This window comes from Bison bison, unplaced genomic scaffold (assembly GCF_000754665.1).
Source record: "Bison bison bison isolate TAMUID 2011002044 unplaced genomic scaffold, Bison_UMD1.0 scf7180017864064, whole genome shotgun sequence".
Classification (NCBI taxonomy): domain Eukaryota; kingdom Metazoa; phylum Chordata; class Mammalia; order Artiodactyla; family Bovidae; genus Bison; species Bison bison.
The window spans coordinates 4,736,599-4,762,528 of record NW_011494636.1 but is presented as its reverse complement, the minus strand read 5'-3'; the positions used below and the strand labels follow the sequence as shown (position 1 = coordinate 4,762,528).

The window sequence follows — 25,930 nt, the reverse complement described above, 5'->3', positions numbered from 1 at the left end:
TGGAGACAATGAGCAAAGGAATTATGTCTGGCACAAATTCTTCAGAAAGACTTTGGCTTTTCAGAAGTTCCTAGAGCTTCTGTTCAGAGAACTGGGAAGAAGGGTGGGGTAAGGCACTGAGGTTCACTGAGGAGACTATAGGCAAGTATTCTGAATATATATATACATATATGGTTTCTTTGGCTGCTGTCGAATCTTTTAAAACCCATACAATCATGGGGGTGGGTGGGCTGAACTTAACTGAAGAAGCTCAGAGTATATTAAGCAAAGCATATGAATAGAAGGAAAAACAAAATTAACACACACAGAAGCAAGTGGTGGTGGTATCCCAGAGGGAGGAGGAACATTTGTTAACTAATTTTCATTTTGCTCCTCTCCTGCTTTTCTCTGCCATGGTCCCAATAGTTTAGTTCTGGTTTTTTTTTTTTGTTTGTTTGTTTTTATTTATTTATTTTTTTTCCAGCAGATGTAGAAATGACAGAGCAGGATAGGTGTCTTATGGTTTTTGACTTCTTCTTAGGCCTGTTTAATTATTTTTTTTCCTCAGTTGACTGTTGGCACCTGGTTCCTCTGTAAACTATATTCCTTGGCCTTCAGTCTCAGGTTGGCAATGCTGTTGGCCATGTTGATGCCCTGTGCAGGGTTATTGTTGGCACATGTGGCAGAATAAGTAGCCATGGCGCTGTAGGGACAAAGGAGAGAGCAGGGAGAATAAGAGGCATTAGTTTCATGAAGTCGCAAGTCTGTGCCCCAGCTGGGTGCAACTCTCAGGATGGGGGCAGGCAGGTTGGACTACATGACCTCTGAGGTCCCTCACAGCCCCAGGTTTTCATTAGTCTAAGGCCCTTAGTGTGTTGAAGGTCCTTAGTGGCAAGTGCTTTGAAGGGCAGGGGAAAGCAGTGGAGAGTGGAACAAGGTGAGGGGGGAAGTATTTTCTGTGTTGGATACAGTGAGTAATGATTTATTTCTGGGGTGAGAGACGAAAGCTGCTTATGGTGGATAGCAGGTGTTTCATCAGCTGACCAATTAAAACAGTATTTAATCTTGTCCTGCCTCTATCAATAGTTTCTGGGAGTGAGAAGGAAGAGAAGGAGGCATTTGGAAAAAGAAACTAAAGGACATTTTGCCTTCCTCACTCTAGGTAGCTGACTTGAATTCTAACACATTTTAACGCATTTTAGATAATCACTGAATACCATATTAAATAGTTTCCTTGAAGAACCAGTTAAACAACCTAAGATGACTTCTCTGGCTTTCTTGATCCACTGGTTGATGGTACCAAGTATTGCAGAATCAAGAAGTTTCCATCCTTATTGGCCTTCATTTTATAACTTTTACTCAAAAGTACTTGAGCAGCTTACACTGCATGCCATGTCCATTATTTTGGAAATGTTTAGATATCCTATATAAACTAGCAAATGATCCAGTTTCAGTATTCCTGACCTCAGAGGTAATTGTTTCTGACTGTTCTTATTGTGGAGAAAAGCCCAAAGTCAGAGACTGTAATTAAGACCTAGGAATACCACTGGACAGAAATTTGTAATTAGTGGCTTTCTGTTAATTGCATCTAAGAATTTCTTTAAAAGTAAAGATTTCTTAGACTAGGATGCAAGGTATCTATTACTTGATACTAAATAGATATAAAGGAACAACTCATTTTAATTAAATGAACATATTTCTAGTTGTTTCTAAGATTAGCAAAATACCTTTCAACTGAGGGCTGGAATGAGATAGACTTATAAATGGAATGACATGTGCTCTGCTGGTGCCTGCATTCCTGTGCAATTTTGTCAGCCACACAGGAGTTTGTGGTTCTGGGGATCAAGTGTTGGACCAGAAAGAGAAAAAAACTAAAGCTACTCTACAAATAGGAAGATTACATATCATTAATACTTATTTGGGATACCATGCAGTCAAGACTTCAAGTCAAGAATTATAGTCAAGACTCACAATAGCTTGTTCCAGCTCAATTACTAGCAATTAACCCAGGAAAACTGGGTTAAAAATTATAATATGTCTTACTAGAAATATACATCCTTAATTTAAGACCCTTATAACACTGGTATGTGTGAGTGTTTATATGGGTGTCCTATCACAGGAGGAAGACTCGGAAGCGTTCCAAAATAATGCTACGCTCTTTCATTTTTGAAAATGAAAACTCTTACTCCTTTCTGGGTACCTGATTTTAACTGTCTAGACAAAGTTAGGTTCATCTATAGCACCCTGTACTTTTCCTTTCAGCACTTAATTTTAATTCCTCAACTATAAGCTCCATAGATGAGACACCACATCTGCCTTGTTCACCACTGTGCCTCCAGGTAGAGCTCACACCATATCTAGCACATATTTGGCATTCAAGAAAGTATTTAGTGAATAGATAAGTAACTGAGAAATATCTAGGTACTGTACGATTAAACTGATTACTGCTCAGTATCAGTGATCTCTGTCACCCTGCTGTGAGTAATGATTTCTAAAAGTATTTTACCAACAGACTTTGATTTTAAGGAACCAGTCCTTCCCATTAATTTTGGCATCTTACTAGAATGAGAAAAATCAGAAGGGACATAACAAAAGCAGGGGCTGATGACTGCATATTCTTAATCCACCACAAATAGCTTTTAACAGTAACCCAAAAATGAATAAATATTGGTGCAGGTTAGATTTACAGAATAGACTATTACTCCAACCACTATCTACCAAAAGACAACAGCTGAAAAACAGTCTCAATTCAGTAGGTTTTAATTAGGAGTGAAAAAAAAATAATCAGAACAACCTGTTAAAATGGGACAAGTTTTTTTTCTTTTGTTACACTATACCAAGAAGTTTCATTTATTTTCAAAATCCATTTACATATTGTCATTCAAATTCTATATGAATTACATGCTTCCATTCAAGACCCTATCAGAAAGAAATGCAAATCCATAAATCACATACTTGAGAAATTTCTAGGATATACTGAAATCTAAGATTTCAAAGAAAAAAATCTACGTATCTAAGAAAAGAGACAACTGGATTTAGGAAATGAACCTAAATTGTATATTATGAAATCAACCAAATCAGCCTTTCTTAGCCAGATTTCTGTGAGAGAATTAAGTCCTAAAGATGATATATGGTACCAGTTTAAATGTATAGGAGATAAGTTGGGATCTTGAGTTATCTGGTTTTTTTTTTGTTAAATACTGAGAATAAAATTGAATGGCTTCTGAAAACAGGAAGGTAAAATTTCATGAGAGAGCAAAAAGAGAAAAAGTTCTCTGATGGCAAACTGGAAATATGGCAAACATGGAATACTGTGCTTTTAAGTATTTGACTCAGTTTCTTGAGACATTCTTTGAGATTCTGGACAAGGAAAGTTTCATTTAATAGAGATTCTCTTTTTCTTTTGATAATCAAGGGTGTGGTCCATTTTCCTTAGTTGACAAAGGGAATTAGAACTGTGGGGGATTAGTTTGCTGAAAATGCTGTTACTGTTTTCTAGAAATGTGTATTTTACTTGTGATTTCAATTTTGTCTATTATACAACCATTTTGCTGTACACTTCATAATTTACTAGTGTCATCTGGTTTTCTAGTCTGAAGACTTAGTATGGTAACACATTTCTTGGAAATATTGAGACTCTGTCTCTAATGCAGGCCAAATGTTAATATTCCAAATGAGATGAATGCTGATCCACTTCCCATCTCAAACCCAAATTAGTGAAATTAGAGTTGTATTTTATCTGGGAGACTAGATTTTCACTGAGACACCTTTCCTTAAACAACAGGCTGTGTTTGCAGAGTTGAGAACAGCACTCTTGTCTAATTGTACTGTGGTTCTTTTATAAAGACACCACTGTGTTTTGATACCATGGTAATGCCTTATAGGTATTTCTCAAGTTAGAAAGTTATCAGAATAAAAAAGAAAGAAGTTGCTATTAATGAATGAGTTTTGCAATATCCTAGATGCTTGATAAGTGATAAGATTTTCACTTGATAAATGTTTAGAAAAGTTATAAACTTTCAAAAATTGGTCTAACATTTCAGCATTGCATAGCCATAAGAAGTAAGATGAAGAAACAGAGACTGTCTTAATTCACAGCCTCTAAATAAATGCTTGGAATACACAACTCTATAGGCAGAGACCTCAGCAATATTTTGTGCATATACTAAAGAAAATGAGTCTGTTTTCCCTCCAGTAGTTTGACATGAGTCTAGTCTCTCAACCTAAATTAAAAGTGCCATTTAGGCAAGTAGGGACCAGTCCCTTGACATACCAGTGCCAATCAAGACATGTTACTGTCAGAAAAGACAAAATTAATCTAAAATCAGCTTAGTCATGCTTTTAAAAAGCCTTAGAAATATGATGGAGAGGACCCACTTCCAAAAGTAACAACAGATGCAAGAAAGCCTTGAGTGGCTGCCAATCTGAAAGATTGTTCATGACCACCTGTTTTCCATGTCATCAAAACTTCTGAAGCTCTGTGTTAGGAAAATAAAGAGAACTCTGAAATGTTTTCTCACAAGACAGAAACCAATGAGGTTAATAAGCTGTTTTCAACCAAATTTTGGGGGCAATTCAGATCATGGCCTTCCTAAACAGGATTAAGTTTCCTGGGCTAAAAAGATGAGGTTAAAACTAATTAATTTATTAAGCACATGATAACACAAAAAGCTTGCTTACTGACACCTAGAGATCTTGCCCATTGATCTTACCTTCTGCCTATTCCCCTAACAGGATGGAGACATGAGATAAGTACTAAGACTGGGCTTATAGCATTTGGCCAAAGCAGCATTTCTATTTGGTTTTTAAGAATGTAAAGTTCTTTGTGTCCGTGACCAAGAAATCACACTGATGAATAAAAGGCATTGAGGAATCAGAGATGAAAAAGAAATACTTGTATCCCATCTGTTGATTCAGCGAATCTGCTCTGGAACTTGCACAGAGCTGACACATTTAAGTAAGCTTGAAATTTTTCCATCTCCTTATTTGGAGATTCCTAACAGATGGAGCTCAGCCATAGACAGCAGAATGCTAACCACCAGCAGGGTTAGAGTTCTGTTTTCACTTGGGGACAAATAATTTTTGATAATTTCAACCTACCTTGAGAGGTTGTCCTGAGGAATAATATGTTAAAATGCCTGTCTAACACCAAAGGAAGTATGGAAAATACTATGGTATGGAAGCCAGGAAACTTAGGAACATCTCCCCTTCTGCTTTCCAGTCACCCAGAATGTAGATCCCACCAATCACAAAACAATTAAGGAGAGCTGAGGGTGGGGGTGGATAATACCTGACTCAGTTTTCAACTCTTTGTTTTCTATTTGATCCTTCCGGACAAATGATAACAAACTATGGAAAAATTCACCCCAAAGACAGATCTGTCAGCCCAAGAAGTCTGTGTGTCTTTCTGGGATCCTAGGGGTTCTCAGATTTTTCCAAAGGCTATAGAGCTTGAGGTTTTTGTGAGCCTGTTTGTGATGTGTAAAGGTTGGAGATCATCTCTTGGGTTTGTTCTGTTGTCAGTGCAAGAACAACAGAGGTTTACGTGCTTCCATCTCATAAAATTCAATATGAGTTTTCCTAGGGGAATTTAAACTTTTAAAGAGAGACCCGATAAATCCTTTGGGAAGTGATTTTTTGTAATTTAAGTAATCATTTCCAACTTCTGTTTTTAAAACTTAGAAGTTGATCTCTTTAAATGTGCATTTAGCTCTTAAAGTAGACACATTTGGACCATATTTCATTACTAAGACTTCAGTTTGCACTGCATGTTCAGTGATCCATCTGCCATTGTAAACATTTTTCCTCTAAAAATGTTTTATATATGAAGTCTTGCATCTTTCTGCTGTCTCAGTGATTTTTGTTTTTCTTTTTGAAATGCACATTGCTTAACCATAGGTTCCAAACGCCCCTGTGTGATATATAATAGGGAAATTCTTACTAGCTCAATCTTAGATACAAGGCACATAAGAGATCCAGGACTCAACTGGCCTGAAGAGCAACAAGAGCCAGGACAAGAACATAGTTCTTCTGACCTCTGTCCTATATCCTCTAAAGCCTCACTATTCAAAGCATGTACCAAGTGTCCACAGCCTGGGCATCACATGGGAGCATGTTAGATGTGCAATTCCCAGGTCTTGCCCTAGACTCACTGAATCTGAGTCTGCGCTGTAACATGATCCCAGGTGATTCATATGCCCAGTAATCCTTGAAGAGCCCTTCTCTAGGCTATCAGGCTACCCTGAACTCTATGGACATATTTTTCTTGCAGTTCTGGTTTCCAATAGTATTTCCTACTGGAAGACCTCACCGCTTTCATGTCTAGGACTGTAAGCCCCGCTTTCTTGAACATACTTAATTCCCACTTACACCCTACCCCCAGCAGCCACCCTCTTCCCCCTCTGACAAGTTACCTTTTCAGTGTCTTCCGTTAGAATCCGTTATGAAGCCCCTCGTGTAAACAACATCTTGGGAGGGAGGAGGATCTATTTTTGAAAGTGTGAAAGGGAGAAATGAGCCAAATGCGTTCAGCAGATGTCAGGCAGCACTGTGACCACGATCAAATGAGGGGAGGAGGAGGAGAAGGTTGGGGGAGGGAAATCGTGGATAAGGATCACTGGCCTCTCTTTCACTTGTCACTAGTTTCCTTTGAAGCCCAGCCCTCCCTCTGGAAATGGCACTCCAGACCAGTACTGCAGAGCCAGACCATTCTTTATCTATCTTTCACAGGAAAGGATGTCCCTGAGGAAAGGTTTCTTGACTACTTCATTCAAAACAACAGTCAAAAGTCCAGGACTTGGTAAATCACTGCTGCCCAAGAGGCAAAACTGTACAAGTCAAGGAGTCTTAATAACTCTGGTGCTTGTGTGTGCTTTCAGTTGCCTAAGGAAACAGTTCTGAGCAAACCAGTGAGTATGCGCGCTGAAGACAAGCTTTTTTCAACTGGCTTTGGGTAGATAAAGAAGACACCTGCCAGACAGTAGTGTCCAGTTAGGGACTACTTTGCTACTCTGGGAGACTCAGTTGCTTGCCTGACATCATCACCTCTAATATCCTCGAGGTAATGAAGGAGGTCAGGACATGCTATAAATAGAGTGAACCATATGTCTCAGTTTGCCAGGGAAAATCCCAGTTTAAGCCTGTTGTCCTTGTGTCATTATTAATAGAACCCCCCTTTTACTCTCACAAGTGTCCCAGTTTGGATGATTAATTATACAACCACCACTCTGGATATAAAAGACACCCAGAAAAAAAAAATGTTGGCTGTTTCCCAGGTTATAATTCTGACCATACGCAAGCTATCTGCTTTGAGACTTGGTTTCCTCCTCTCTTCTTCCAGGGGAGAGCTGTGGAAGTCAGCAAACTGTCCTCTCTGGCAAAATTGTCTCCTCAAAGTCCCTGGGTTGCATGTCTCACTCATGCCAGGGAATGCCCACACACTCCAGAACATGGACCTCAGTGGCAGGCATGCTTCCCACATCTGAGACAAATCCTGAATCAAACAGGCATGATTACGTAGTTTTCCAGTCTTGTTCTTTTTACTATTTTCAATAGAGTAAGATTTAATGTGAATGAAAGTAGGGTTATATGGCCTAATACATTAGACAGAAACAGGATTCACGAGCCCTGGCTCTAACTCTGCGTGCCAAAGGCTTAAATTTGGGCAAGTGTTCAGTCTCTTCTTTGGAACCAGATCAAGGACAAAGCTGCCACACAGGAGCATCCAAGGATTAACCAAGAGAAATGCTTTTTAATGAATGTCACATGTGAGATAACTAATTTGACATAATAGTACCAACAGAAATAGCGAGTTAATTTTCCATAACACAAAAGATTTATCATTTCCTTTGCTTTTCATCACTTGGTTTTCTTTTATATTTCCTTAAAAACACTTATATTTCCTACCAAGCTTCAAAATGTGAGATCATAATGAGTATTTTGGCTCTAAACACAGCAGAAATATCTTTAAGGAACAAAATAATTTTTTGCCACTTTTTGAAATTAATCAAAATATAAACACTTCAGTCAACACTGGGTCAAAAACATAATTGTTGATTAAATTACTGTTTAAACCATCATTTTTCTACTTAAATCTGGAGATTAATTTATTCTTCATACAGAATATGAACAGTCAGATTCTGTGAAATTTTTAATTATTTTTTAACAAACTCTGTGTCTAAGAGAGAAAAGATATAAAAGTATACCATGAATTGAATAAGAAGTAACTAGGTTATATGATTTTAAGTGAAAGGAGCAGAATACAAAATAGTATTTACACTATGTCTATACTATATAAAATACTGAACACTAATTGCAAAAATAAACACTAGTTATCTCAAGATGGTGGAATTATGAGTGTTTTTTTAAAAGTGTATCTAGTATTTCTACACAATCTTTCAAATTAAAATATAACACTTTCCCAAAAGGCATACATAAATTGCATGCTAATAATTTCAGTTAGATGCCCATATACAAAGTATGTATAATGCAGGCATGGGATTTGAACTTCTGCTGAGGTCCAAGTAATCTAGTCCAATATTAAGGTTTTCATCCCCACTATGCAGTATACTGCCCTCCATCTCTCACTGGTAAGGACCACATGACAGCCATCTGGGTTATTACAGCTGGTAAAAAAAGTTCCTTACTAGGATCCAGGAATAAATAAAAAGGAGCTAAACTTCCTGGTTGTGACCAAATTCAAACCAGAGACTTCAAGCTCTGATCCACATCCATTTCCCAAACCATTTAATGAGTCTATGAGTTATCAATATTTATAAAAAAAAAAAAAAAACCACCAAAGCAATCTTTCACTTATTTAAGAAATTAAAGAATATGTGATTTTGTAATGGCCTGCAAAATATATTTTTCAGTAAATCCTTTGGGAGAGGAGTCTAAATTTTAAAAAGGACACACAAATAGGACTAATCTTTTGAAATTAGCAAAGCATATTATGTCTAAGAGCAATAGTAATTTCCAATTTCCTAAGCATAGACCAAAGCAATTCAGGCTAATTTCATAATGGGGAATTGAAAAGAAATTTCCAAATGCATTTATGGCATTTCTTTCAAGGAATTGATTTCAAACAGAAAGAATATTTAGGTAAGGTTTTTGCTTTAATTAGATCAAATTTGAAACTATCAGCATTTCACTAATGTTGCATTTCACATCAGGAACTCAGCATCAACTGGGAGATAATCTCTTATACTTAGTTTAAAACCTCTCTTTAAACTCTTAATTAACCTTAACAATAAAAAGGTAAACAGGAGCATAGTAAGTGGTTTGTAAATACTTCTTCCTCTGCTGCAATTGGCCAGAGAACACAGAGCCTTGACCTGTTTTCTAAGAGTACTCAGGCTTAGGTTCAAATAGACACTTTAGACTGATGACAATGCATTAGGCACGTGTGTTTCAGCTTCCCTCTGGCATTTGTCTGTTTTTTTCTGAACAGCATAATCAATGAAAGTTAAAAGCTTTCCAAGCAATTGAAATAATATTATGTTATTTGCTTCCTTCATATTTTCACCTTTTAAATATAAAAATTTAGTGAAAATTATACACTGCTTTCATATATATATTTCTTAAACCCACACAAACTAACCCCAAAAGAACTTCAAATAAGTTGACAAGAACTAGCAATAGAATAGGAAAGCATCTTGGATCATAAGACATTCCCACCTATTAATAAAGAACTATGGCCATTAGAGTGATCTGAATGATCTTGGGTTTTTTCCCTTCTCTCTCTGTCTCTCTCCTTCTTTTTCCCCTTCCTTACTTCTTTTCATTCCACATCAGTTTTATTGTGAAGTTTGCCTTTGGTCCTACACTTAGAGCCTTATGTGTTAAATTCCTACTTGAGCATAATCCAACCGATCTATCCAGTTTGGAAATGGAATAAAGTTTTGTTCCAGAATGATTGCAAGAGGGACTCTGGGCATAGCTTAATGATTTTTTCTTTTAGATTCTTCCCCATCTTTGAAACCTTTGCAAGAGTTCCTGAGTCCAAGTGGAGACTGCTGTTGGCCTGCCCCTCTCTCTTCTGCCCCAGACCCTGCTCCTGGGGCAACTAGTGATCTCCTGTGAAAATCTGGGGATGTCAGCAAGTTGAATGTCTCTGAAGAGGTTAACCCAGTAAGAAATGTCAGCCAGCTGCACAAGCAGCTTTGAATGTGACCAACCGCTGAGAAATGTGTGGAGGTGGAGCAAGGGAGAGTGGGCCAGTCATTCACCTGTACGGAGAGGCCGTCCCCCAGGAGAGATAATCAGTGGGTCTTGGAGCAGGACGAGGTACGATGGGCTGCTCCACAGCAGTCACGTCTCCTGAGTAGGATTTGAGGAGGGAAGCATTTTTATTGGCCAGCATGGCTCTCTCATTCCTGCGGAATTTGGCTCTTCGGTTCTGAAACCACACCTGGAAGATTGTCAGAAGGAGAGAAGGGCATGAGGAGGGAGAGGAAAAACAAAGGAGAGGTTCCATGAATAAACTCCTGGTTGATTTTTACCATATAATACCTTCCCAAGGAAGATATAGACTAAGCATGGGATTCTTTCGAGAACAACAGAAAACATGCCATAATCCTTCCCCAGTGGGCCATGTACCAGGGCTATTAAGAACAAAGACTAAAAGGTGCTTCCAATGATCAAGCCACCAGATATGGGAACCCATTTGAACCCATGACGAGCCCATTTGACAGCAAATTGTGGATTATAATTCCTTTTGGAATTATAATAAAAAAGAAAAATCTCATCCAGACTTCTGCCACAGGTATAATGACGTTTTTAAAGTTTCTTCAAAGTTCTTCAAAGGGCAGAAACATCATCTGCTTTTATGACACTTGTTGGATATTTAAAGAAAATCTCCCATCTTCCCAGAAGTAGACCCTGCGTTAAGGATTTCAGAAGCAAATTGTTTATCTGGGAGGTGCAAGGAATAACCACAGAAGAGGGAGGAAGTAACAGAAGAAAAGCAGCCTCTAACTGGTGTGCTACTGAACCAGCTCTGTCTGTGGGAGCTTAGTCCTTGAGGGACCCTAAGGGTAACACAGGGCACACACCTCCCACTGGAGGGGTGAAAGAGTTGTGGATTCATACATTGGCTCCTGTCAGTCACTGGTTATTAGTGTTCCAACACTTCTGGCATGTCTCCTGAAGTTCTAGAAAGAAACTTGTAAAACAGAAATTCAGATACTGAAAGTTGGAAGCTGGTTGGAGTATATTTAATTGCAGGCTTCCAAGGAAATGGGCAGCACTGATACCATTGAGGACAGCTAATAAAAACTCTACCATTTATTAAGTGCTACTGCTGCTAAGTTGCTTCAGTCGTGTCTGACTCTGTGCGACCCCATAGACGGCAGCCCACCAGGCTCCCCCCTTAGCGACCCCATGGACTGCAGCCCACCAGGCTCCTCCATCCATGGGATTTTCCAGACAAGAGTACTGGAGTGGGGTGCCATTGCCTTCTCCGAAGTGCTACTAGGGCTAAGAATTTATACAAACATGTTACCTACATTTTTCATAGTTATGACAATTCCACAATTAGGTGTTATTATTTCTATTTCAGAGTTGAGAAAACCATCTCAGTGAGATGGACTCTGTTGAAGTTCACAGAAGTAAAAAATGGCTGAGTTTTTGAGCTCAAGGACATCTGACTCATGATCTTACAACTCTTTGTACTGCTGTGGAATTTTATTTCTTCATTTACTCATTCACAAAGTCTTTGTGGAGACTGCATTCTAGTTCCTGGCCTAAATACTGCGATGGAGAGACGAGACTTACTCTCTGCTCATAAGCAGCTCACAGTCTACTAAAAGAAGATAAACATGTAAATTTGAAAGACAGCAATGCAAGAATTTTAGGTACAGTTCTGGAAAGGCATGACAAGGTGTGGGAGAAAGAAATCCTACAGTGCAGAGTAGGACAATTTTACAGCGCTAGCTGGCAACATTCACATAGAGTACCACGTGATTGGTGCCCCATGGAAGGCCAGGGCGCAAATCAGTAGAGGAAGAATCTTTTCTGGCTTCAGCTCTTTTGTTTCTAAGGTGTCCTTCACATTCCTATTAGAGTTATCATTTTAAATGCAGATATAATTATATTAGTGCTTCTCTTTAGCTTTCTATCATCCACTGACTCTGTCACCCACAGAATAAAATCAAAATGTTTTATCAAACATATCAAAGATAATATCTTATCTTTATTCTAGAACAAAGACTGTTCAAGAATTAGCTCATTGTCCATTGATTCAGCCACATTCTGTGTCACTTGGCCCTCATGCACTGGTGCTTCATCATTTCAGATCTTACTCTGGGGTTAAGACTCCCAAATGCATTTGGCTATTTTCCCACCTATATGTATTCACACCCAATGTTCTCTCTGTCTGCAGTATTCTCCCCTTTTATCCAGGTGCCAAAGACATGGTTTTTTTTTTTAAGATTTAACTTGAACATCATCTTCTTTGTGAAATGTTAGAGTGGAAGGAACGTGACTTTAAAATCTACCAGAGTTAAAGAAAAATACTGGCTCCATGACTTAAAGATTTGTGCTTGGATAGTTATATATGTCTCTGATCCTTTGTCTCACAATCAAGTAAAGATGATAATACCAACTCACAGGTTGTTGTGAGACTTGGCATAGAATGACTACTCAACGTTCATATATTTTCTTTTTCCCCAGGCAGATTTAATCATTCCTTCCTCTGATCTATCACTAGTTCTTGAACATTCCTTTAGTGTAGGAATCATCTTATGCTCTGATAACAGTATGATCTGCACATTTGTCTTCTCTGCTCCCAGTCTGGAACATCTTTGAGGAAAGAGCCAGTGTTTATTATTTATCCCCAGCAAACCCAAACCAGTTCCAAGAGAATAACAGATGCTTGATAAATATTTGAAAGAAAAAAAAGACAGGGAAAAAATGAGATTGTAAAGATGATAAGATATGGCTTCCATCCAAGAGAACTTCACAGTCTAGCTGGGGAAGTTGGCCTGCATACAACTCAATATAATATATGTCACATTGTGATAAAGGCCATAAATATAAAGAAGGCCAGATTCAGAGGCAGTGGTTCAGACTGGCAAAGGGTAAGTCTTCACAGAGGAAGAATAAAGTCACAAAGGGAGAACTCTGTCCTGCTTACATGGGAAATGTTCACAATTCTAAAAGATTTTAGAACATAGTAGGATGGAAAAGGAAGAAGATAAAACAGTTTCAACATATAAGAAAGTCATTTGCTTATTGTGATGGGACCAATTTAGCTCCCTAATCCAAAATTGCTCTTACACCTTTTTTTGTTAATTCCCAGCATTGCCCTGTTCAGGTTCCCTTATTTAAAATTCAAATCGCCATAGCAAAAGTGGTACTTTCAGGCATTGTGAGTTATTGACCTAAAATTATTTATTATGCCACTGTAGGCCAAGCCTGGGGCATAAAAAATATGGGTTTTGGAGGAGAGAAGAAAGGATTTAAGAGTAGAAACAGGGAGCGTGTTTGGAGATCTGTGGTGAGCAGCATGGGGGAAGAGGGTGTGGGAAGGCAGACCTCAGAGTTGTGCTTTGGACAGCAGGATAGAGAGCGCACAACTGAGTTTGTGCCTGTGGACCTCTCTCATCTGAGCCCCGAGAGACTCCCACAGAGTAATATCAGCATCCTCACATCTGCCTTCTCTTAACCTATCCTTGTGGGTACCACAGCACCCAGGCAACTTACTCCTTTTGTCAAAGACATTTTTTTTCTCTCCTGGGGAGGACTTCTGGGTGAAATCCCCATTTCACAGGGACAATGCCTGCACACTGTCTTCAGGCTGAGGCAACCTCTCAGACCCTCTCCCTCAACTCAACAAATATCTCTCACAGTATAGGGTTCTGCATACAGTTCCTAGCCTCCACACCCGTCCACACCCTAGCCCAAGTCCCCCATCAAGACAGTTATCGTTTGCAGAAAGAAATCCTTCAAGCCCAGGGCTTACCCCAGTGGTTCAGGGATGAAGATTCCACCTACCAAAGTAGGAGACAGGGGTTTGATCTGTGGTCCAGGAAGATCCTACATGCTGCAGAGCAACTAAGCCCGTGCACCGCAACTATTGAGTCTGTGCTCTAGAGCCCATGCTCCCCAACAAGAAAAGCCACCGCAATGAAAAACCCATGCACTGCTATGAAGAGTAGGCCCCCACTCTCTGCAACTAGAGAAAAGCCCGCACAGCAATGAAGATGCAGCAGAACCAAAAGTAAATACATTTTTTAAAAAAGTATTTTTCAAGAAGAAATTCTTCAATCTCAGACTGGACACAGATTTACAAACAATAATTTATTAGGGAAGACAAGCCTACCTCTAGCAATATGGAAGATAATCAAATCTGGACTCTGAGCAGAGATAGCAAAACACTGCTTGAAAAAGCATGTAGCCAGAGGACTTGTATTTATGTATTTATTTAAAACCTACTGTAATGCTTAAAAACATGAACTCTAGATCTGCATATGTGTCTTCAAATTCTAGTTCAGCCCCTTCCTAGCTGTGTCACGTGATACACAATCCTTTAACTTCTGAGTCTCAGTTTCCGTATCTGTCAGATGAATAATATTATCCACCTCACTGAATTGGGGTGAGGATTAGACAGATTAGTTATGTAACTAAGGACACTGTTTGGCATATAAGGGCTCAACTCATATTAGTTATTATTATCATCATTATTATTTCTAATCACAGATTGTATTATTTCTAGATGCCTGGCTTGTAGTTGATGAGCCATGGCATTAATATTTGAAAGAATTACTATTCTCTCTTCACCCTGTTTTACATACACTTACCCATCTTCACTTCACAGAAACACAAAATCACCTACTTAAATGTGCTCTTAATGCAGTTTCTAAGTTCAAGATCTTTGATATGTTCATTCCCCACTGCCATCCATGTCCATCACTATAAATATGTTTCTTGGAGATTTGGACATTCCCAAAGTCTGGGGAAGAAAACTGAGGTGGGGGACAGAGAGTTCATCTCTTTGAGCACCTGACTGCTCAAGTTGAAAGCTGGGGCAAGGTGGTGGGGAAGGTGCAGAGCCAAATGCGCTGATGGACAATGTTTATAACATGAATCTGGAAAGGCAGGAAACAATGAGAGGAGTGAGACCGCTAGCAAGGCATATTCTGCCCTACTGAAAGGCCTTCACTTTGATTTTTTAAAATATGCTTCTGCCAAAAGAAACACAGTCAAAAACTGATTCTGTCCTCATGCTGCCCATTTATAATCTTTCTTACTATCAGCTCTGGTCTGAAATCTACAAGTGGTGTTTTTCAACAGTCTTCAGAGATGTGCCCTTGAGGTGGGGAGTACTCTGGTTACCTGCACTCTGGCCTCAGTGAGGTTCACCCGGCGGGCAAGGTCTTCTCGCACAAACGCATCTGGGTAGTGTGTCCGCTCAAAGACACGCTCCAAAGCCTGCAGCTGACTGCTGTTGAAGGTTGTCCTGTTCCTCCGCTGCTTTCTCTTCTTCTTTTCCTCTGAGTTCAGTTGATCATCTGGAATACAAGAAATTGATGATAAAGGAGCTAAAGTCATGTCAGAGGTCTGGTTTATACCTCTTCACTGTGTATCCACAGTAAAACTGTTTCCTTGGCTCCCATGCTCATCAAAGTGCTAGGGCCAAATGCCACTTTCCAGGTGCAAATACAGGTTTTGGTGCCCTCAAGTTCATACACCAAGAACCCACAGCAGTTCTGATGTTTGTTTGTTGCTTCTAAATCTTCAACCAGACTTGAACTGTCAGAGAGATCTTTTCATATGCTCCTTGAAGCCTGTTTTGTCAAAGAGGGCTAAAGAAATATTTCACTCCTCTCTATATTCTCTGGACATCTCCAGAGATGGGGAAAGGAGAAGAGATTGCCTTGGACTTCATTTGTCTTAGGTAATGCTATGTTCATTCACACAGTTTCATAACCGAGGAGCCGAACAATTCCCTGGTTATGTCACCTCAACAAACCCACATCAACACAAATGCAGTTATAAAGGAAAAGCCATATTCAAACAGATAAGAAGGATTTCTGTTTTTCCCATGCATCTTCCTGGAAAAAGAAAATAATCCCTCACTGTTTGTTCAAGGCTCCATGCTGTTGTTGAGTTAGGCATCAAGGGCATCAGCTTAGATCAGGGCTAGTGCTACAACACCTACCCACCCCAGCTGACGCTGTCCTTGAACTCACCAAGAACTCAAGAACAGTCCTGAAAGACCTCTGAACCAGTTTCACCCCAAATTTGAGTTCTAGGGCTTTGAAGTCTTAGGAACCTTTGGAGAATCATGTCCTCAAGTTTTTAGCCATCAAGATTCCTCCTTGATTTTCTCGGAGTTACCCCAAAGGCACCATGGCCAGTTGGTCCAGCCTGCCCAGGGCTGTGAGAGAGTAGTGTGCTCCTGTCCGGCTGCCCTCCCTCGGTTCAGCAGGAGCGTTGGACTTGTGGAGCTGAGCAGGATACCAGCTGTGCTAACATCACTGTCTTAGCCCTCACCCTCATACTCAAGGCACCACAGAGCCCCTGAAGTACTCAGAGATTTACAGCTCGAGTTGCTCAGGCCCAAGTCACATGCTCAGCCTGATGAACCAGACTCACACTTCCAATCGCTTTCCCCACTCATCTTGAAGAAAAATACAAGGAGTGAAAGTGAGGATGGAGGGAAAGAGAGCATGGCCACTTGTTCCACATTCAATGGAAGTAGCTCTCAAGTCGCTTTTTTTCAACATGTAAATTCTCCTGAGGGCTTCCCAGGTGGCACAGTGATAAAGAACCCACCTGCATGGGTTCGATCCCTGGGTTGGGAAGACCTCCTGGAGAAGGAAATGGCAACCCACTCCAGTATTCCTGCCTGGGAAATTCCATGGACAGAGGAGCCTGGAAGGCTAGAGTCCATAGGATCACAAAGACTCAGACATGACTGAGCCACTGAACAACAACAGAAGTCTCCTGACCCTCTGTAACTATGAAAACACAAACACTCAAGAAAACTACTAGTGTGAATCCTGATGTCCCAGGAGGAATGATCCACACCTGAGCTATAGTATCATTCCTGTAGACTGGGGGCATGTTCCAGAGTTGGGTGGGGATTCAGAGTACAGCTTAAATCTAGGAGCTCCCAGCCCAGATCTCTCAGTGCCTACCTGAGGCCTCCAAGACTTCTGCTGAGAGCCCACCTTCTCCACGAGTGCTCCTTCACCAGTGATGCCCTTGGAGCTCAGAACAGAGACTGCTCGTTCCCTCCTGAGAGGTAGAGCACCCGTATACAGTCAGTGCTTGCTGAATTTGTGTCCAGGGAAAATGTGAAACTTTCCCTGTCTTGAGGAAACTGTTTCTGTAGGAAAAAAACCATATGACCTCAACCCCGTCCCCCCATTCCGTGTCTAAGAAGCTGCTGACATTCATTCTTTCATCAATATGGTTGTCTTCAGAATTGACCACCTCTCTGGTTCTTTCCATGGTGGTGCCTCAACCAGGAGCCCCGCTTTGAAGGCGCTTCTGTGACACTCTCAATAAGAAAGAAGGTCAGATCAGTGGCGTCTTGAGAATGAAGCCAGTTTGATTATCATGATTTCTGGGAGTGACTGAACAACAGCAGCAACAACAATCAAAGCCTGGAATATTTCAACAACACCCTTGATTTTACCACCATTTAGCTATTAGAAAAATTACTTTACAACAATGTCAACACTACAATTCAAACACCTAGGATCATACATCTTTCGGTTGTTGCCTTGCATTTGTATTCTCCTTCATGTTTGAATATATGGAGGCATTCCTGTTGCTCCCATTCTCTTTCCAAATCTTTTTGTTTACAGTTCTACATGTCTTGTGCTTCAGGCTTCTCTCTCTCTCGGTCATTCATGCCTTTATGACAGCACCACAACTGCGTTTCATGTTCCTGTTAAACAGAAGTCTGAAAAAATCTCTAACTTCCATACCAACCCCAGACTGAGACCAATGATCAGACCCTGGGCCATTTTAATCATGTAAAGGAAATTTCTTATTAATCCAATCCCATGATTTGCTTTCTTTCCTCAGAGGAACTGTTTTCACAGGTATAACCACAAATTCTAAATCCTTTATGCTGTTTGGGAAGCCCATTTCTTCTTGTACTGCCAAACTGTGATGGAGAACAAGAAGGTTTTATGTTTTGTTCTTAGTGCTACAACCTGCTACAGAATCTCTCAGTAGTTCTTTGAAATCTTCCACTGTTCACTCAAATTCCACTGACTGTCCACCATAAACCACCGACTCCCCTGACGTGGGGGTAAGGGAAATGGAGAATTATAGTTTATGACAGAGAATAAATAGCTATGATGACCTGAAAGGATTCCAGCAGAAGTTTCCCAGTGAATGTCCTTGTTGTTTTTAACAAATGAAAACACCAGTCCAGATCATGTTGAAGGTGAGAAAAGACACACAAATGACAGGGGTCCACAGAGTGTGGCTCTGGTAAACATCCTTCAGAGCACAAGTGTAATATAATAGGAAGAGACAGTGAGGGGCCAGCAGACACCACTCAAGCGGCAGCCCTGGGCTTGTCTGTCTTTGCTCACTAATCACGAACTACGAGCTCCCTGTTTTCCCCCAGGAACACAGAACAGGATCCCGTACAGTCTCATCAGCGGCTTGAAAGGAAATGTGGACAAAATAGAGCACATTTACAAATGTGAGACATTTGAAACACCTGCAATAAAGACTTAGAATATAAACTCTGGTTGAATATAGGGGAGAGAAACTAGTGTATTTTTATTATTGCTGGAATATTATCTTTCTCGTAAAAACAGCTACTATAAAAGGTCAGTTTAGAAGGATGCTGTTCAAGGATACTGACAGCCAACTGGACATCAGGAAATGGCTAATTCTTTGGAATTCTGCAAGGGGCTTCCCTGGTGGCTCATATGGTAAAGAGTCTGCCTGCAGTGTGGGAGACTACGGTTCGATCCCTGGATTGGGAAGATCCCCTGGAGAAGGAAATGGTAACCCACTCCAGTATTCTTGCCTGGAAAATCCCATGGACAGAGGAACCTGGCGGGCTACAGTCCATGAGTCAGACATGACTGAGCAACTTCACACACTTGGAATTCTGGAACAGGTAGGATTCACCAAAGCGCAGAATAACCACAGGGTGGTGGTGGTTGTTGAGTCGCTCAGTCGCGTCTGACTCTGTCACGACCCCACACACTATAGCCCATGAGGCTCCTCTGTCCATAGGTTTTCACAGCCAAGAATGCTGGAATGGGTTACCATTTCCTTTCCCAGGGGATCTTCCTGACCTTGGGATCAAACTTGTGTCTCCTGCATTGACAGATTCTTTACCACTGGGCCACCAGGGTATATGGATACATATTTATCAAAATTATGTTTCAAATCCAAGGTGTTTACAGATTTTATGGAAGATTATGTTATGATTGTGTAAATTTCAAGAACGTAGTTATTCTCATGCTTTCCAACAAAAACAAGCAAAAAAAAAATAAGATCACCTGTTTATCTTATTAACAGGTGAATTTTCACTTCATTCATGAGTCATAAAATATTGGCACCACATAAAACCAGAGAAATTATGTAATTCAACCCTCTTATTTTATAGATGAGGTCAGTGAGGCCTAGAAGAATGAAGTGATTTGCCTCAAATCACAATACAAGCTGAAACTGAGCCAGAGCTAGAAGCCAGGACTTCTTTTTTTTTTTTTTTTTTTATTTAAGTATACTTGATTTACAATGTTGTGTTATTTTCAGGTATATCACAAAGTGATTCAGATATATATATCCAAATATATATCCATATATATCCATATGTATATGAATTTTCTATATATATATTATTTTATATATAGTATGTATTTTATATAATATTTTCTATATATAATATACAATATTGTATATGTGTGATATATACTATTTTATATATTACATAGTATCTTATATATGCAATATATATAGTATATGTACAATATGTACAAAAGAATATATACATAATTGTTCAGATTCTTTTCCCTTATAGGTTATTACGAAATATGAGTATCATTTTCTGTGCTATGCAGTGGGTCCTTGTAGGTTATCCATTCTATATATAGTAGTGTGGAAGCCAGGACTTCTATTTCCACCTTACTTTTTAAGTGCAAATGACAATAGACGCCCCACGCAGGAGTGAGACAATTAAGTCAGAGATATAAGTAAAAAAACACTACCCCAGGAAAACTCTGTATCAGTAAAAAGGTTTATCCATACTAGTCATATAAAGAGGGTCTCAGGAAGGGGGTCCATGTGTTCTACATGTTATTTCTGCCAGAAAAGCCATTAAAAAAAATGCAACAATTCTCATGTAGGACAGCTACTTTGATCGAGATGTTCTTGGATTTCCATCTCAAAGGCCTCTGTAAGTCCTTGCTTCACCAGTTAAGCATGTGCAGGGTTACTTTCACACAGCAGTAAACCCTCATCTTCTGTCTTCTCCTCACATTCATATTAGCATTTCTCTTTCTTTCCTTTTAGGACACAGTGCAAAATCTGTTTCCTATGACACACTTTAATTCTACTTTCTCTATAAAATTTGCTGATACCTCCAATCCATATTGATTCCTTCATATCTAAATTCCTATACATATTTTAGTGTATAATCAAATATTTTTTAAAAGTATGATTCATTTCTTTCTATGCAAATGTTTTATCACCTCAATGCACTCAGGTATTTCTATAAAAAAGACATAAGGTCTTTTGATAAATTAAGTGACAATAAAATTTGAAAGAGTATTGTGGTATAGAAGTAATTTCAGAAAATTAGAACCTTGGTGATTTGTGGGTGTGTTTGTCACTCAGTCATGTCTGACTCTTTCTGACCCCATGGACCCCATGTAGTCTGCCAGGTTCCTCTGTCCATGGAATTCTCCAGACAAGAATACTGGAGTGGGCTGCCATTCCCTTCTCCAGGGGATCTTCCCAACCCAGGGATCAAACCTGGGTCCCCTGCACTGCAGGCAGATTCTTTACTATCGGAGCCACCAGGACCCACCCTGGTGATTTAACTAAAGTTTAAGAGGATGAATCATGTCTGAATTCCAATTAGTCTTTTTAATAGCATATAGCAAATAATTAGGTTAACATTATCTTTTTGTCCCTGGTAAAATTATTTACCTGTGGAGGAAGAAAACATTCTTTTACCATGTTTCTCTTTTAAATAGCTTCATCATCAGATTTAGAGATGGGAGAGAGCTTCTGACTCTTCCCTAAATGAAGGAGCTAGTCCTTCATTTTTATTTCCTACAAGATAAGTAGATCTAAGATAATGAATAATTGAAACAAACAGGAGGAAGAGTCTTAAAGAGAATGGAGTTTCCAATGGAATAGGATGTTAGAATACTTATCAAGCTCCTCTTTAGAAAAGAAAGCTCTAAATTCTAGTGAGGAGACGCCTCAGGCTTTCATGGAGAAGTTAAAGAGAACAATAGCTCCGTTCTTGACTCTAGCTTGAAATTCACTCAGAACTTGACTTGGGACTGCTGAAGTTACATTGAAGGGAGGGTGGAGAAGACAGGGAGGAGTGTCAGCCTCAAGCCTGAGGACCAGACAGCAGACAGTGATCCCTCCTCACTAAGGCTTTGTACTCCCCACTTGGGCTCCAGTTAACTCCCAAAGACCCTGACCCTCTCCTGCTCTGTATCTTGTGGGAGACTCGAGATTCCAAATCGGTCAGCCAAATGTAATTTAAAGGTACAGCAAAAACATATTTTAGGGATAAAATCTGAAGAAAAAAATGTGTTTCGTATGCCTGAGTCACATCCATTTGAGAAGAAATCTGATGCAAGAAGATAAAATGCCAGCTTCAGTAGCAGAAACCAACCACCACATCAAAGCCTGTCATCTGTCTTTTGGTTGAAAACATGGCAAGCAAGCAGATCTACAGAGGAGCCCGCTGATCATTTTATGGGCATTGAAGAATGTTTTCAAAGGAACTTATATTGCACAACAACTACTTACTTTAATGGGATTTGTGTGGTTCAGGCCCTGTAACCTTTGGAAAATTGAAGGGAAGTATAATTGTAAAAGCCACTAAAAACTGTTTAGCTTTTATTGCAAGGCTTATGAAAAGCAGTGAGATACAGCTGTGGCATTCATTTGTGTTTCTTTGGTTACACTAAGCTCCAATTCTAATTAGGACAGCATCCTTTTAATAAGTGCTCTGATAAACGGCACATAGGTCCTTCACTGGGATGACTGTAGACTGAGTTTAGCACATCCCAGTGACCAAAGCCAAGTTCAGTAGCACATCCAGATCTCAGCAGCATACGCAGGATCTTCCACCACTCAATGCCAGCAACTGTCAACAGGGACCAGGATTTTTAGCACAAGGAACTCCACTCCAATGGAGTGGAATGAAACAACACTGCCAATGGTAGATGGCAGTCTGGATGGGACGCGAGTTTGGGGAAGAATGGATACATGTATATGTATGGCCAAGTCCCTTTGCTGTTCACCTGAAACTATCACGATGTTATTAGTCAGCTCTACCTCAATGCCATCTGAGCTACCAAGGAAGCCCTACTGAAGACAGAAAGAGAAGAGAGAGACAGAGGAGGAGATGGTTGGATGGCATCACCAATGCAATGGAATTAACTTGGGCAAACTCCGGGAGATGGTGGGGGACAGGGAGGCCTGGCATGGTGCGGTCCATGGGATCATGAAGAGTCGGGCACGACTTGGCTACTGAACAACAACAAAACCCCAATACAAGATACAAAGGAGAGTGACCAGGTTTCAGGCAATACAAATGTCCAACTGTACAGCTGTGATTCATCTTATGGTGAATTATCACATCTCAGCTGCCAGAACCTGAACTTTGCATGATGATCGTTGACGAGTATAGTTTTTCCTTTATCATCAACTTGGTATACACGTGGTTTACTTTTAGTCAAGTATGAGTCATAAACCTTAGATTGTAGGATTAAAACACCTTAAATATTTGGAGAGTAAATGTTCTTTGCAGAAGAAAATGTTTTAGAAATGTGTGAAATAACATTATTTTGAATGGGTTTCACCCAAAATATGGATCAGTGACTCTGTGTAAAGCTGTAGTGGTTTCATGCAGATTCAGGTAAAAGTTGAAAGCTCTTTGAGTATAGCCAAGTCTCATTTGAAATAGAAAACACTGGCAAATATGAGGCATCATAATAGTGTGTACTGCTCTTCACTTCATCTTATATATTTTCTTTTGCCTCTGTAGGAAATCCATTTCCATAGAGTCAAAAATACCAACACAATCCACATCACCTTATCTACTTTAACTGTCTTAAGACATTTTTCTGAAAGGACAGCTGACCAGAATCTTGAGGATATCTGGTAAAAAGCAAATCTTCCCATGTGGCTCTACTGGGACTATGTTGATAATTTCCCCTATGCTGTCATTTTCCATGTTACTCTGGGTCTATTTTAGACTGTAATTTCAGAGTACAAAGTTTATGTATTTAATTGAAGCTCTTTCCAATGCTCAGTTCAATTCAGTTCAGTTGCTCAGTCGTGTCTAACTCTTTGAAACCCCATGAACTGCAGCATGCCAGGCCTCCCTGTCCATCACCAACTCCCAGAGTTCACCCAAACCCATGTCCATTGAGTCGGTGATGCCATCCAGCCATCTCATCCTCTGTCGTCCCCTTCTCCTCCTGCCCCCAATCCATCCCAGCATCAGAGTCTTTTCCAACGAGTCAACTCTTTGCATGAGGTAGCCAAAGTACTGGAGTTTCAGCTTTAGCACCATTCCTTCCAAAGAACACCCAGGACTGATCTCCTTTAGAATGGACTCAGTGAATACAAAGTAGTAATCAGATATAAATTATTCATACATTAGAACTATCTTAGGAGTACACAATAATATTGGCTTGGCCAAAAAGTTCGTTCAGATTTTCCCAGCTGATGTTACAGAAAGCATGAACTTTTTGGCTAACTCAGTACCTTCTCTTTGATAAAGACATAAAATTCTGGCTTCAGATATGTAAACTACTCCCAATTTCTCTATGGATGAATCACTTATTTACCCATTTTTCAATTCATTTCTGGATGTCAAGAAAAGTGGGAAACGAGAGTGTTTTAATGAGAAGCAACTACACTATAATCGGGAGAGTACAGCGGAATAGAGAAGCGAGGTCACTGCCTTGGCAATCAGAATGACCTGTGTTCTCCAATAGGCCCTGCTACTTCATCAGCTGTGTGGACTTGGGTAAGCCACTTTACTTCTCTGAGCCTCAATATTCAAAACAATAAAATGGAATAAAGACTATGTACTTCCTAGGGTCATTTGAAAATTCAACAAACACAGAGCAGGCAGACAGACTGACACATAGCAGTCAATCTGTAAGTGGTGGATTTTACAGCAACCACGGCTGCTGTGATTTTTCCTTGGAGAGGGACTAGTCAAAATCACTGCTGTTCTTCCTTTTTTATTCTGTTTTTTTCTTCTATTCACTGCTTGCTGGTATCTAAGTGCTCACTAAGAGCTCTATCACAGCCTAACAGGGGAGATGGTGAGAAAAACATTCAAATATGTTGCTATGGCTTAGTTAGGTTTGATGGGGGAGTATCGTTGAGATCTAGGGAGGCTGAAAAATGAGTAAAAACTTTGTAAATTAAAAAGAACTGAAACATGACCATCAACTCAAAATTGTACAAGGAAATCATGCATTGAAGTTTGTCCCGAAAGCCCCATTTGGATCTCTTTGCTTACTGCTAATCAATTTCCTGGCTCTCTAACAAGGCAATTTTCCTTTCTCAATACAAATTTTGAAAAGAAACATTCAGAAAGCAGGCAGATTCCAACACTCAAAGACAGGTAAGCAACCTACTCCTTTAACAAGTCATCTCACTGAAAATGACTGAAAAAGAAAGAGACAGGAAGAAGGAAGACAGCCAAGAGCTAAACCCAGGCTATGAAAATTCAATGATTCCTCAGGCTGTTTGCCTTGGGTTGACTAATTTGGTTGCCACATGTCTAAAAACACAAAAGTTGGGTCATATTACTCAATATTTATTCAGTGACTTTTTTTTTCTAAATGTCTGAGCGCCTTGATGAATTCCAAAAGGATACAAAGAAACCAAGGAAAGCAAAGTTCTGGGAAAGGAGTGAGTTCTGACTGAGATTTTAAAAGCTTTCTAAAATTGCAATATTCCAGGTGTGTGGTCCCCTTGGAAGCGTGGGGCATTTGAGTAGGATTACAAACAAAGCTCCAGAGGAGTCATAAGCCACTGCCTTCTTTGGGTAGCATTTTTCCTTTGTAGTAAGGCTTGTTGTCATTTTGTAAAAGACACAACATCAATCTCAACATTAGCTGTAGAAACTGGTGTCTTTATGGGAGGCAACTGCCATGAGTCATTTTTTTTTAATGATTCATTTTTGGGGGGTAAAAATTTTTAATGTACTGAAGGAAAATGGTAAAAAAATAGGTTTCTTTAAAAATATATAAAGCTAGAGGCAGGTAGCAATGAAGGAGATATACATAAGTAGGAAGTCAGCTCAGCTCTTGAAAGGACAGTACTGGTAGAACAAGATTCTTTTATTTGGATAAAACAAAAGACAATTATGAGGCATTTGAACACTTAAGAGTAGAAGCATGACTTCTATTTCCTTATGTTTTTCATCTCAAGTTAAAAGGACAGATGCCTAGAGCAGAGAAAGCCACTGAGAACAGAGAATTAGTTTTTCCTCACAATAAAGATGGAGCCAAGGATAATTCCGTAACACTGTCTACAGTAGGTGAAGCAGGCTAAAGAGGAAATTAAAGCCCTTCTCAGGTATTACTCTGGTCTCTGACATCAAACTAATTCAGTTCAGTTCAGTCGCTCAGTCGTGTCCAACTCTTTGCGACCCCATGAACCACAGCATGGCAGGCCTCCCTGTCCATCACCAACTCCCGGAGTCCACCCAACCCATGTCCATCGAGTCAGTGATGCCATCCAACCGTCT

The 25,930-nt window shown here is 39.8% G+C and overlaps 1 protein-coding gene across 2 annotated transcripts; it reads right to left on the bottom strand.

Annotated features, from left to right (window-relative positions):
• Positions 1-425: 425 nt before the first annotated feature.
• On the bottom strand, positions 426-15,556 carry PRRX1 (paired related homeobox 1). Of its 2 annotated transcripts, XM_010836716.1 has the most exons (4): positions 15,313-15,556; positions 10,206-10,387; positions 6,393-6,464; positions 426-682 (listed from the first exon to the last, which is right to left on the bottom strand). In XM_010836716.1, exons 1-3 carry the CDS (start codon positions 15,526-15,528, stop codon positions 6,410-6,412), a joined length of 453 nt encoding a protein of 150 aa, XP_010835018.1. In that variant the 5' UTR covers positions 15,529-15,556; the 3' UTR covers positions 426-682; positions 6,393-6,409. The 2 variants fall into 2 exon arrangements, with proteins under 2 accessions (XP_010835018.1, XP_010835017.1); XM_010836715.1 differs by lacking the exon at positions 6,393-6,464 and having other exon boundaries at positions 15,313-15,555.
• Between the last annotated feature and the right edge of the window lie 10,374 nt (positions 15,557-25,930).

Bases quoted from the DNA above. Each gene is read 5' to 3' on its own strand.
- PRRX1 (XM_010836715.1), bottom strand. From the start codon at position 15,528: ATGACTTTAGCTCCTTTATCATCAATTTCTTGTATTCCAGATGATCAA. The intron at 10,388-15,312 runs GTAACCAGAGTA...ACAATCTTCCAG, and splicing joins TCACTGAGGCCAGAGTGCAG to GTGTGGTTTCAGAACCGAAG. The intron at 683-10,205 runs GTGAATGACTGG...TTGTCCCTACAG, and splicing joins GGGACGGCCTCTCCGTACAG to CGCCATGGCTACTTATTCTG.